Below are 13,191 nucleotides of genomic sequence, written 5' to 3' on the forward strand. Positions count from 1 at the left end.
ATATTTAATCTTTTTTTCCTTTATTATATAACTGTAGAAAGCAGTATCTTTTCTGGTATTAGAGATGTGTTGAAAATAGAGTGAGAATTTGGGTGAAAACTGGCTAAGAATCAGTGGTCTAGGACAAGAGTCAGCGTATTTTTTTGGTTAAAGGACATGCATTATGTATATTAGGCTTTGTAGGCCACATAGTCTCTGTTGAAGCTATTAGGTTTTGTAGCTATAGTGCAAAAGCAACCATAGACAATTTGTAAACAGATGAGCTTGATTGTGTTCCAATAAAACTTATTTATAGAATCAGGTGGTGGGCTAGATTTGGCCAAGGACCGTAATCTGCTGATCTCTGCTGTAGAATCTTGCTACTCAAAGTGTGCTGCTCAAGGTGTCCATAGCAGTATGGACATACAGAACTCAGGCCTTACCACACAGAATCTTAATAAGATCTCCCAGTGATTTGTATGTACTTTTATGCTGGAGAAGTACTGCTCTAGAGTAAAATTAGACCTTTGTCACAAATATATGTAATGGTTTAGTGGTATCACTACTTAGTAGATGTGCTGACACCACTAAGGTTGTATTATATATGCCATTTTAGTATTAGTGGAAAGAAGTTGGGATTAAGTTGTGTCTTCCTGGACATTCTTGAGTATCTTTAAATTTCATTTTCTAGACCTGGCCGAAGACCATTGGGATTTTTGTCTTTGATATGTTCAAAGAATACTTTGGAGTCTAATGAACCTACTCAGGTTCATATTAAGAAGCGCCTAAAACCTCTTATACCTGTATCAAGACAGAATTTGAAAAGATCTAATCCACTAAATGAAAGCCAGAAAAAACCTCAAGATTCCTCTGATATGCTCCCATCTCCAAGTGTTGTTACTAATACTCAGTCTGAGTCTGAGTCTGAAAATATTACCAGTTCAACCACTCAGGTATGTGATCATTATTTTATTGTTTGTAAACATTGGATCTGATATTAAATTCAACTAGGAAAACATGACATTTGTTATTTTCATTTGGATATTAGAAATTAGTGAAGAGTGACTCCCATCCATGAAATAGGAAGTAATAGAATCTTTGAATTAGCTGTAAATGAGCAATTCAATGTCATTCCTTTAATGCAGAGACCCCTCTGACCTGTGGAAACGAAGTAAAGCAGTGCTTTTATTTTCTTTGCTTTAGAAGAAATGTCCACCCTCAAGTATTCAAGGAAAGGTTAAATTAAAATTTGGGTTTTTTTGTGTGTGTGTGTTTTTTTTTTTTTTAAGATTTATTTATTTATACATACAAGAGCTGGGATACAGGCCAGAGATGTGGGGGCTGAGAGGAGTCACCAGAGACAGAATGGGGAACAGAACAGGCAGACTGACTGAAATACACTACTGAGGGGAGCAGTGGGCAAGACGAGAGGTCTGCTGTGCCATGTGGGTAGCTCCCTGGCCGGGGATTGAACTCATGCTGCATTGGCTGCAAATAGCTTCACAGGTTGCATCCCAACCCCTTACTCCACCAAGGAGGCCCATCTGTTTTATTGATATGTCTGTTCTTGTGTTGATAGCATGCTATTTTAAATTTTTAATAGATTTATAAGTATGCTAATTTTTTCCAACTCTTTTTAATAGTGGTTTCCTTTTGTGTACTCTTGTGTTTTATTAGTCTACTCTTATACTGGCTATTAAAATGTTTTTATTACAGATTTAATAGTGTTGTGTTTTTCTGTACTACTAAAATTTTAACAGATCATGTATACACTATAATTTACCCAATCATGTTTAACATATTGATTTAAATTTTTTTATTATAAGCAATGCTACAAAGATTATTTTACACATAAAATGCTGAACTGTGTTTAGGATTATTTCCTTAATCTAATAGCACAGAAATAAAATTAACAGTTTAGATGAGAGTATAAATATATTATAGCTCTTAATGTTTATTGCCATGTTGCTTTTCAAACAGTTTTCAATTTAGACTACTGTTATCAATTTATAAATGTTGCATTGAGTACTTATTTTTACTACCTAATTTTTAGGTTTCTTCTGACCACCATCCATTACTGAATGAAGAATGTAAAAGTGACCAAAACCGGGCTTCCAGGGAGGAGCCAACCACAATCTCTGAATATTTCTTTAATGATATCTTTATTGAAGTGGATGAAACAGAATAAAAGCTCCTTTTTTCTTTTTTTAAGTCTGAAAATTTCAGTCAAGTATATCGAAAAGCAGTATTTGGAGAATGTATCATTCGCTGTTTTTCTTTAGGTTGATTTTGAATATTTAATGAACTTACTTTGAAGCTTTTATAATCAATGGAAAACGTTGAGGTTTCTTTCATTCTCATAGATTCAGCGTTTGGAAACAGCAAGCAATTAAGACTACTTTCTCAGAAATAACCACTCTTGTTTACATTTTCACTCTTCCTGTGCTGAGCACAGATGGACATTTTGGAATGTCTTGTATAAATGTCTCTGTCTAATCATAGTGCTGAAGTATTTGGAGGTGGATTGTGTTTAACATTTAATTGAAAGTTCTTTTGTAAGAAATTTTTCTGTTTGGGTTTTGTTTTTGTTTTGTTTTGGTTTTTTTGATGGTGAAGGCCTTTTCAGTTGCTTCTAAATATATGTAAGCAAATTGTGAAACTTCACTTTAGTATGGTAAATGTTAAAAGCTTTTCTATTATCAACTATTTGCTGACTGAAAAAATATGTATTTTTCTATTTCATGTACATGTAATATTAGTCCTAATTGAAGAACAGGTATTTAAACTTATTATTTATAAAGATAAAACATCGAAAAGTTTATTTATTTTTAAATTTTTAATTTAAAAGGATAGTCAGTTTTAGTTATTTTCACCCCTCAGATTGTGGGTAAGGAAGGCATTAATAAATTTGCTTGTCTCCTTTCCCTATTTAATTTTAAAGATATTTAAAGTGACATAACTGTGTTTGGATAGTGTATATGTTTTGAAAATTTCTTTCTCATAGTTTAATTCATTGACTTTGTACTGTGAATTTTTTTGCTTTTCTTATTTCTTGGATAATCTCAGGATTTGTTTGGGGGGGGGGAATCCTAACTTCATTATGAGGCAAATTTCCAGAAAAAAGGCAATCTCCTTTACCTATAAACACACATTCCTATTTTAAAAACCAATTTCTTGATAGTTCCTCCCCCTCCAACCCCCATTAAGCTCTGCTTGGGGAACAGTTAGGTCTTTAAGCGCAGAACATAATTCTGATGTTAAAAATAAAGTAAAATAATGTTAAGACTTTATTAATAAAGTCAGTGATTATCATCATTATGAATTTAAGGATTGTTTTTAATTTTGAGATTTATATATGTAATTTCTTTTATCCATCCAAGCAAATCTTTGGTGTTTCTATAATTAAACTTCTTAAAGAGCAGATTTATTGTTTTATTTGAAAAACTTCCTGGGTTGATAATATATATTAGACCAGGAATCAGAACCATTTTCTACAAAATATTTTTGAGTTTGTGGGCCAGGTGGTTTCTGTGTCAACTTCTCACCTCTTTCATTTCAATGTGAAATCAGCCACAGCCAATACTTTTAAAATGATAGACATGATTGGGTGGACTTTCAGTTTGACCCCCAAATTAAACAGTACTTTTCCTGCCTTAAGGTGCTGATATCCTTGTCAAGAGATATTTATCATTGAATTTACATGTTATGCCTGATAATCAAAATGGTGTTGATCACATTATGAAACTGCCAGTATTTTGATTGGGAAAGTATTTTGATGTCTAGATAATTGTTTTGTATGTTGAATAAATGGTGGCCAGCTTTTCAAGCTCATTAATAAAATAGGATATGGGTCAGCAAGTACAATAGTGATCTTAATTTATTAAAAATTGATATTAGAGCATTTCTTATTCATTGCCTTACAGTGAAGTTTATATTTTAAAAGTCATAAAGGAGCATCTGTAAGTGAATGGAAATCCTCTTGGATATTCATTTATTTCATGATTAATATGTCACAAAATCATGGTAGCAAATCACATTGCTATTTTATTCCTTGCTTTTGTAAACTAAAAAAAATCATTCTGACAGTATTTCTTTCTTTTAATGTTAGTTGGGGTGTTAGATTGCCAAATCAAATCATTATTTTATCATCTCTGTAATATTTATTTTTTTAACTTTACTAACATCTGTCTCATGTTTATCTGTAATGAATTAATTTTATGGAAGATGTAACTTCTTACTGTATAAAGAATAATTTTATCTTTGTGCATTCATTGTACTAGAGAAGCAAGCCAGCCAGGTAAATTATCCTACTGTTATATTCTTAAAATCTAGGAAAAAGAGAAACTTACTCAGTGTATTTCCCTTACAAGGTGGTAAGATTTACTCATCTAAAGAATTCATGTAAATTCATGTAAAGATGTTGTGAAGAATTTGTATTTTATAATTCTTAAGGAGCTATGATTAAAGGTCTTTATTTTTTCTTGAACTTTCTCCTGAACACTTATTTCTTAATAAGTGGCTAGTGTGATGGTTTAAAAGCCTAATTGCTGTTAATGATCATTGTTTACCACCATTTTATTTGAAATAGATGTGACCATGTATATACTATCTTGCTTAAAGAAGCCAGACAAAAAGCAGTATCTGTCATTTGTAAATTTTCTTGTTCTAAAGAAAGCAGTTATGTTCTATAAATATAGATTACGTAAATAAAGGTTATTTTATACTACTTCTCTTGTGTTCTTTTCAGATGACTAAATATATTATTTCATTAACTAAAGGTAGTCAGTTTTACCACTACATTTTATACTTAGTTTCTTCCATCCCTAGAAATAGAGTATATCTGGACAAATTAATCTTTTTTCTTACGTGCATGCAGTTAATGTATTTTCTTGATCTTACAGAATAAAGGATAGACTTTCCCTCCACATCTAGCACATGTGAAGAATCACTTTTATTTATTTACTGCTTATGTAATGAATTTATAATTATATGAATCCAATCTCTTTTACTTTTTTTCTTGCCACTTTATCTGTAAAGAGACAAGTGGAAAAAGTTATTCCTGGATATATTACATACCTGTACAGACTTCTGAAGTCAATAGTGGCAAAGTCTTTTTTTTTTTTAGATTTACTTTAAAATATTTTATTTATTTATTTATGCATACTAGAACTGGGATGTAAGCCACAGGCATGGTGGGTGAGATGATTTACTAGAGACAGTGAGGAGCAGAACAGATGGATCCAATGAGATTGACTGCTGAGGGGAGCAGTGGGTGATACAGGAGTGGTCTGTTGAACTGCATGGGTTAGCTCTCTGGTTAGGGATCGAACTCATGCCACAGTGGCTGGCGATAGCTTGATAGCTCCCAGACTTTAAGCCCTGGGCTACAGAAGGCCCAACTTGGTAAACTCTTAATTGGTAATAAAATTTAGCTGAGAAAAGTGTTTGTGTAAATTTTCCTAAAGATACATAGTCTAGCCATTTCTCCAGATAGACCAAATTTTTGTCTTGAAATTTGTCAAACCATCAAAGCCATTAATGGGCTGCATTGTTTTGTTAGCTTCTATTTAGGGACATTATATGAAAAAGCACAAAAGCCTAAAGAAATTACTTTTACTATAATGTAGACTTTAATATATCATCCAATATCCTTCTGAGAACAATATCCTTACAAGACTATTTAGGAGATATTTTCTTTGACCTTAGTGCCTGGGGTAATTGGGCTGCTGTTCAACTGGCTTGATTTTTTTTTTTTTTTTTTTTTAATATGGGCTTTGTGAATCCTTGTGTTGTTTTCTCTTGTAATGTAAAGCTAAATTTAGGGCCAACCATAGTAAGGTGAAAGACTTAATATGCATAAAAGTTCTGTGTACTAAACTCACTCTGACTTTTTTAACTCACGTTTTCCCCTGCCTAGATTTTTAAAAACCTGTCCTTTTTCAAAATCAGGAACTACCATTTAATATGCTAGGCACTGTGCTAACATCTCTAAGTATTACACATGGCATAAGTCAATTTGCTAGGAAAGTTCAAGCAAGCCTTTTGGTATTTCGTATTTCTTGATTCTATTCTTATTAGAAATGTTAGACGTTGTCATTGATTTTGTCATGGTACATAACAATTTTAGCTTTCTTACAGCTCTCTCTGCTTACCTCCCACTTACTCTCAGTATGTTAATCACAATTCAGGGCTAGTCCGTATTCGGTATTCATCCAGATTCAGCATTATATTCACTGTTGTTCCACAAAATGTACTATTTATTTTTTTTAAAGATTTTATTTTTGCGTAGAAGAAATGGGGTGTAGGCCAGAGGTGTGTGTGGGGGGGAGGGGGCATTGAAAGAATTCACCAGAGACAAGAGTGGGGAGCAGAACATGTAGATTTATTGAAATACACCGGTAAGGGGAGCAGCGGGAAAGACAGGAGAGGTCTGCTCTCCCAATGTGGGTTAGCTTCCTGGCCAGAGATCAAACTCAGGCCTTCCTAATGTTAGCACTGAGCCTTAGCCCCTAGGCCGGCAGTGAGTCCAGCCCACATAATGCACTATTATAACTGTTCTTTTCTGGTAAAACTTTCCTTGGGAGTTAATTTTTTCACTTTCAGCTTTGTTTTTTTAAGCCTGTATGATTTTCCACACCCTCCAGCAATTCTACAAAATGCCTCCGCTTAAAATTGACAATCTGCCATTAAACTCATTCTTTCCCGCCCTGGACATCTCCCTGGAGTCTGTGGTCCTGCTTTAGGGGAAAAAAGCCCTGTGGGGCGGGCCCTCTTGTTGACACACTTGCAGACCCTGACACTCTGCCCAACACCACCCTTCATATAAGCCTGCACCCTTTTCCAACCCCTTTCAACCATTTCTTAAATAAATATGTATCTCCTCTAAGGGGTTATTTCCTTTATTACTACCTTTATTAAAATGAGATAACATTAGGATTCCCCGCCCCCATCAAGGAGTTTTATTTCTTGTGGCAGCTTAGTGCTTGCTCAGTTTCCAGCTCGCATAGAAGAATACGTTTGTGAAGTCCCAGGATACTCTCTTCGCAGAGAAAGAAGAAAATACACTAAAAACGAACTGATACGGATTATAACGAACCGCAGCCGCAGCCGCCAGCTCGGGCCCTCAGGCGGCGGGGCGGGCGGTCCGCAGGGTCGGGCTGTCCCGGGCCCGGGCGCTCCTGCGCTCGCGGCGGGACGGAGTCTCGCGGGGCTGCGCCTCCGCCCCTTATTGGCTGCTCCGGGAGGGCGTGGGGCCCGGCGAGGCCAATCGCGGGTGGCGCGCACGGGCCGGCGCAGGGCGGGCCTGACAGTTCGGGAGGATCAGGCAGGGTTTGGTTGCGAGGACGGCGGCGAGGCTGCAGCCCGAGGCGGGGCCCCAGAGGGGAAAAGCTGGCTTGGGCCCGCGCGAGCAGCTCTCTAGCTCTTCTCCCTTGTCCTGTGCCCACTGCCATGTGGACCGCCCTGAGGCTGGCCCTGCGGCCGTGCCCCCGCGCAGCTGCTCCCGGACCGCGCTGCTATCACGGGGACGCGGTGGCCACCCTGGGCACCCAGCCGGACGCGGCATCTGCCGTCTATCAGGTAGGCTGGGTTGGCGGCCGGGCTGGAGCGCTCGACCCGAGTCCGATTCCTCCTTATCCTGTCCCCCCACTGCCAGAAGGAGGGGTCGAGGCGCTGGCTGGACTCGGAAGCTGATGGTTGTTCAGATTTTCTCGGGATGATTTTGGGACACACTAGTGTGAGAAGTTTGAAAAGAAAGCAAGTCCAAAGCAAAACATTTTACTTTACTTATAGCACTGGTGCTGTACGTCGAAGCTTTGAAATCAGTGGTTCTCAAAACCTGGCTTAACAAATTGTCACCTGGGGAACTTGTTGAGTGTACGACTGCTTTGAGCCCACCCCTGATCCCTGACCTTCTGAGTCTCTGGAGGGAGGTCCTCGTATTTGCATTGTTAATAACGACCTCAGTGGGCTTGATGGCAGCCGGCTTTGGGAGCCATTGGCCTAACACAGCTAAGTCTGGGTTGTGCTTACCAGGCTAGATAAATAATTGCTTATATTAATAGAAAATGATATCCCACAGTACCTTTGAATGGACTTTCTTGGAATTGGGAGGTTTCACAAGGTCAAGCAAAGAAACAACTTGGAGCTTGTGAAATATCAGAACTGGAAAATTCAGTGTGTCCCATGGTTGCTAAGCTTACGCAGAGAACACATAAATTGTGCAAATAACTGTAGGGCAGTTGAAGGTATTCTTGCCTTTGGGTAAACAAGACAATAGAATGAAAATCAATATACTGAGACAGAATGTTTTTCCATTTCTTGGGGTCAGGAGAGAATGTGTAATTCAGAAACATTAAGTGGTGAACTGTGGTCTAGGGTATTTCATATGTATGTGTAGAAATGGAGCTCATAAATTTTTGTGAGGAAGATGGATGAGAAAGCAGATAACCATAGTGAAGTGTGATAAGTGATGTCTAGAACTTGAAAAGGTAGTTTAGAGAAAATTGCAAATAGGAAGTAATGAGTGATTTGGATTTGATGGTGGGGTAAGAATAATCAGGTTAAATGAAGCAAGACTGCACAAACCAAAGCAGTTAATAAGAACATAGGTATTGTGAGTTATGAAAGTGTATAGTGGGTGTGAGGGCTTGGAAGTCATAGCCAGAGGTGGAATTCATGATTGATTGATTTTGGGGCCTTACATGTGGAAGCCCTGTTAAGATTTCATTTTATAGGCTGTCTTCTAAGATAGTTATTTAAGTAGAGTAGTGGCATGATCCTATGGACTTGGTAGAATCTTCATTGCCACTGCAGTGGAAAGATGGATTGTTTAGGGAAGAGGTTAGAGTTAGGTGACACTGGAAACATCTTGAAATGATGGATGTTAGTGTTTATAGAACTAGAGGAGGGATACCTGGGAAACTAAGATTATAGAGTTAATCGATAAGATAACTGAATTTATAACTTGGACAGGGCATTTAAGTGGATAGTGGGCTGCCATCAAGCCCACTGGGGTTGTTATCAACAATGCAAATATGAGGACCACTTTAATTAAGTGGATACCATTAATTAAAAAGGGGGATTTAGGACCTCCCTGGTAGCACAGGGGTTAAAGTCTCAGCTCTATCAAGTTATCACCAGCAACTGCGACATGGGTTCAATCCCTGGTCAGGGAGCTGACCCACATGGTGCAGCAGACCTCTCCTATCACCCACTGCTCCCCTCAGCGGTGTATTTCAGTAGATCTGCCTGTTCTGCTCCCACTCTGTTTCTGGTGAATCTTCTCACCCCCCCCCACCCCATACCTCTGGCCTATACCCCAGTTCTTTTGTGCAAAAATTAATAAAATAAATCTTTAAAAAAAATAAAAATAAAAAAGGGGTTATAGGGCCTCCCTGGTTTCGCAGCGGTTGAGCGCTGGGTTACGAAGCTGCCTGCAGCCTCTGCAGTGCCGGTTGGATCGCCGGCTGCTCCCCGGCCACCAGAGGAGGGTCCCACATGGCGCCCGCTGCTCCCCTCAGCAGTGTACTTCGGTCCTTCTGCAACAGGGTGGTCCGCAGGAAAGGGGGAGGTTCCCTGCCCCACCCAAGAGAGGGTGGAGCTGAGCAGGAAGAGGAGAAGCTGCAGAAGAGACTGAGGAAGGAAGTAGGATGGAGCCAGGAGACCTAGAAGAGGCGCATGGAGCCTAGAGACACGTGAAGAAACTGCGCTTGTCTTTTGGTCGTGGACTGGGTGACACAAATGTGGGTGAGACCCGTGGGGAGGTGACAATGGCAGCTTTTATCTTGATGTTGATTTTGCTCTTTTCCTTTTGGGCTTGTCTGGTTGTTTCTGACCCTTTTCTGTGGGTCCCCACTGGAAGATGCTTTAGACTTGTGCCAGGCTTTGGGGTCTTGTTTTGGGCCGATTCCATATGGATGGAGTTTTACCCACGAGGGGACGGATAACTTTGGGTGCTTTATTTAGAAACTAGACTTTTTGCCTTACCTGTATTGTTTTTTAGTTTTATTAAAGTTTCTTTTCATTAAAGTCTCTTATGTTTTTGTGTTGATGCGGCGGATGGCAGAACCCATTTAGAATAGGCAGGTTTGTGGGGTTTGGGCTGCCCCTCTCCCTGTCCTATAACAGATTTGGCGCCCAACATGATTTAGGACAGAGCCATCCGTGGTTAGTCAGCCCCATTTGGGGCCTTGCTCTGGGCCGATCCCATATGGATGGAGTTTTACCCACGAGGGGACGGGTAACTTTGGGTGCTTCATTTAGAAACTAGACTCTTTGCCTTACCTGTATTGTTTCCTAGTTTTATTAAAGTTCCTTCCCATTAAAGTCTACTATGTTTTTGTGTTGATGCGGCGGATGGCAGAACCCATTTAGAATAGGCAGGTTTGCGGGGTTTGGGCTGCCCCTCTCCCTGTCCTATAACACTTCTGCCTGCTCTGCTCCCCGCTCTGGCTCTGGTGAATTCTCTCACCCTCCTGCGCTTCTGACTGTACCCAGTGAGTGAATAAATAAATAAATAAATAAATAAATCTTTAAAAAAAAAAATTTAAAAAAAAAGGGGAGGGGGTTATAGGAAAGGACCCAGGCATGAAGTTGGCAGATGAGAGATACATTTGGTTATGGCTTTTGCATTGAATTGCATTTTTCTGGGTTGTTCTTTGAAATAAAAATCTGAATATACTAATTTTTTGCTTATATTACCTGTTGACTTTGGGATAGTTATGACTTTTCACTGCAGGGCTGGTGTATGCCACAGATGATAATAGTATGGAGAGAGAGTGGGTGTGTCTCCTTAGTTTCTTTGGGGTTAAAATATTTCACTGCCTCCTTATCTCCTGGGCCCTCAGGCTACAAGCAGTAAACTCTGATGCAAACGAATCTATGAAAGGGGAAGAAAAGAGAGCCTCCCTGGTGGTGCAGGCGATTGAGCGCCATGCTGTGAAGCTGTCAGCAGCCTCTGCAGCACTGTTTTGGTCTTGGTGAGTGGGCCAGCCGGCAGGCCAGGGTCCCACATGGCGCGGCAGACCTCTCCTGTCTCGCCCGCTGCTCCCCTCAGCAGTGTATTTCACTAGTCTGCCTGTTCTGTTCCCCACTCTGTCTCTGGTGAGTCCTCTCACCCTCCCATGTGTCTGGCCTGTACCCCCGTTCTTGTACAAATAAATAAATAAATCTTAAAAAGTGGGGGAGGGAAGAAAAGGTAAAACCCTGCTTTGGATGGGAGATTGCACCTACAGACTCTATTTTTTGGGCCCCTGTGGATTGTCCATTTTTTCTCTTCTCAGTTTTCCTGGTCTCTCGAGTTAGAACAGTAATCTGTACTGCCTGCTTTCACTTCTCTTACCAACATATGCTTCAGAAACACTTGGCAGTGGCAGTTTCCCTTGTTTCTTAACTGGGAAACTGGCTTAGGTAAGGTAAAGATCCCTTATACAATTAGCTTTAGCTTTGGTTGATGTTGTTCTAAATTGGGTAATGTCTTTGGCTGCAGTGACTCTACTTTTGTGTTTGGGTAAATCTCTGCATGTGTATGAACTGTTTTCTCATCAGCTCTGAATGTTGGAGTGGTTTGCACAGTTGGCAGAAGACCCAGGAGATAGAATGTGGATGGGGGAAGGGAGCTCAGGAAAAATTTGATGAGGTGGGGGAGAAACAAAAAAACGAATGGCATACCAGAATCCCATTAACTTGTAGATTTACAGGCAAGCAAGAACTTGCTAATGGACGTTGTGGGGATGCTTTTAACACCATGGGAAAAATTTGTGGGACGTTTAAAGACAAAAAAAATATTTGGGGATATTTTAAGATAATTCTAAAATTATATTTTAGAAAAGATTTAAGAAACAGGGCCTCCCTGGTGGCGCAAGTGTTAGGGGGAAATGATGTCCTGAACTAATCCCATACAGGCTTTGTGGACCCCACCCCCACTCCAGACTAAAGCCATCAAGACATTGGGAAAGACAAATCCCATCACCACCAAGGGAGGGTGGCTGGGACCTGAGGGTGGAGTTGGGCAGCCAGGTTGGGTATAAAAACCAAACACGTGGGCCTTGGGGGGCTCGCTATCGCTCGCCTCCTTGCTTCACGGCTACTGGCTTGCGGCCAGCTCTCAGAGCGCCATTTTGGGATTCCTGATCGGCAGATCGGTGGAATGAGTTGAGGTCTTTCTCCCGTTAATTTCTTTTCTTTTTTAAAAGATTTATTTATTTTTATTTATTTATTTATTTATTTATTTATTTATTTATTTTTGCATGGAAAACTGGGGTGTAGGCCAGAGGTAGGGGGTGAGAAGATTCACCAGAGACAGAGTGGGGAGCAGAACAGGCAGATCAACTGAAATACACTGCTGAGGGGAGCAGTGGGCAAGACAGGAGAGGTCTACTGTGCCTTGTGGGTTAGCTCCCTGGCTGGGGATTGAACTCTTGCTGCAGTGGCTGGTGATAGCTTGATAGCACTTAGACTTTAACCCCTGTGCCACCAGGGAGGTCCTCTCCCATGAATTTCTTCAGAAACAATTTCTGCAGATGTCAGACTTTGAAATAAGCAAAAATAAAAGCTAATACCATAATACATAAGGAAATTTGTTCAATTTTTATCTTAACAATATTAACAAGCAATCATCAAAATTGGCAAAATTTACATACAGACAACTGAAATGTTTCACATATGTTTTAGGACACTAATGTATTTATCAAAGTTAAACATTTTTTTTCTGAGAGACAATGCTTCCCTTTGAATTCCAATTTACCAGGTAAATAGCTAGAACAGGAATAATATTACAAGCTCCTGATCAGTAGAATTGCTAAGCAAGCCTGTGAGCATTCACACAGAAAAATCGTAGAAGAAAGTGCCCACTGTGAGGTGCACTTTCTGTAAATAGCTCCCACTCTGGATCTGGCAGGGCTGGTCAGTCAAGTATGCCTGATTGGCATGCACTGTCTCAATGGTTTCCAAACAGTTAATGTGTTAAGTTTCCATCCTCCAGTCCTTCTACTTTGCGTGGAAGCAGTGTAGCTGGATTTAAGGAATTAGTGACTTGTTTCAGGTTAGAATTGTCTAACAGAACTGCTTGGTATTTCCTCACTCACTCAGCAGTCAACCAAAGTCCATCCTTCTGCTCTAACAGTGTTAAACCTGAGGTGGCACATGCACAGTGATGGGCTGACCTGATGTAAATTCCTTTGCCTTGTGTGGAAGGTCACATGCGGCTCAGTG

The 13,191-nt window shown here is 39.9% G+C and overlaps 2 protein-coding genes across 2 annotated transcripts in view; both read left to right on the plus strand.

Moving 5' to 3' along the window:
- Positions 1 to 4,699, plus strand: part of BDP1 (B double prime 1, subunit of RNA polymerase III transcription initiation factor IIIB) — a 79,294-nt gene extending 74,595 nt beyond the window's left edge. Inside the window, exons 38-39 of the mRNA XM_037529078.2 lie at positions 671 to 932; positions 2,033 to 4,699. Coding sequence (XP_037384975.1) covers positions 671 to 932; positions 2,033 to 2,167 — 397 coding nt within the window. The 3' untranslated portion in view covers positions 2,168 to 4,699. The remainder of the gene's footprint in view (positions 1 to 670; positions 933 to 2,032) is intronic.
- Positions 4,700 to 7,299: 2,600 nt separating this feature from the next.
- Positions 7,300 to 13,191, plus strand: part of MCCC2 (methylcrotonyl-CoA carboxylase subunit 2) — a 53,431-nt gene continuing 47,539 nt past the window's right edge. Inside the window, exon 1 of the mRNA XM_037529551.2 lies at positions 7,300 to 7,557. Within this exon, the coding sequence (XP_037385448.1) occupies positions 7,429 to 7,557 (129 nt within the window). The 5' untranslated portion in view covers positions 7,300 to 7,428. The remainder of the gene's footprint in view (positions 7,558 to 13,191) is intronic.

Source organism: Talpa occidentalis, unplaced genomic scaffold, assembly GCF_014898055.3.
Source record: "Talpa occidentalis isolate TD23 unplaced genomic scaffold, MPIMG_talOcc4v2.1 talOcc4.6, whole genome shotgun sequence".
Taxonomy (NCBI): Eukaryota; Metazoa; Chordata; class Mammalia; order Eulipotyphla; family Talpidae; genus Talpa; species Talpa occidentalis.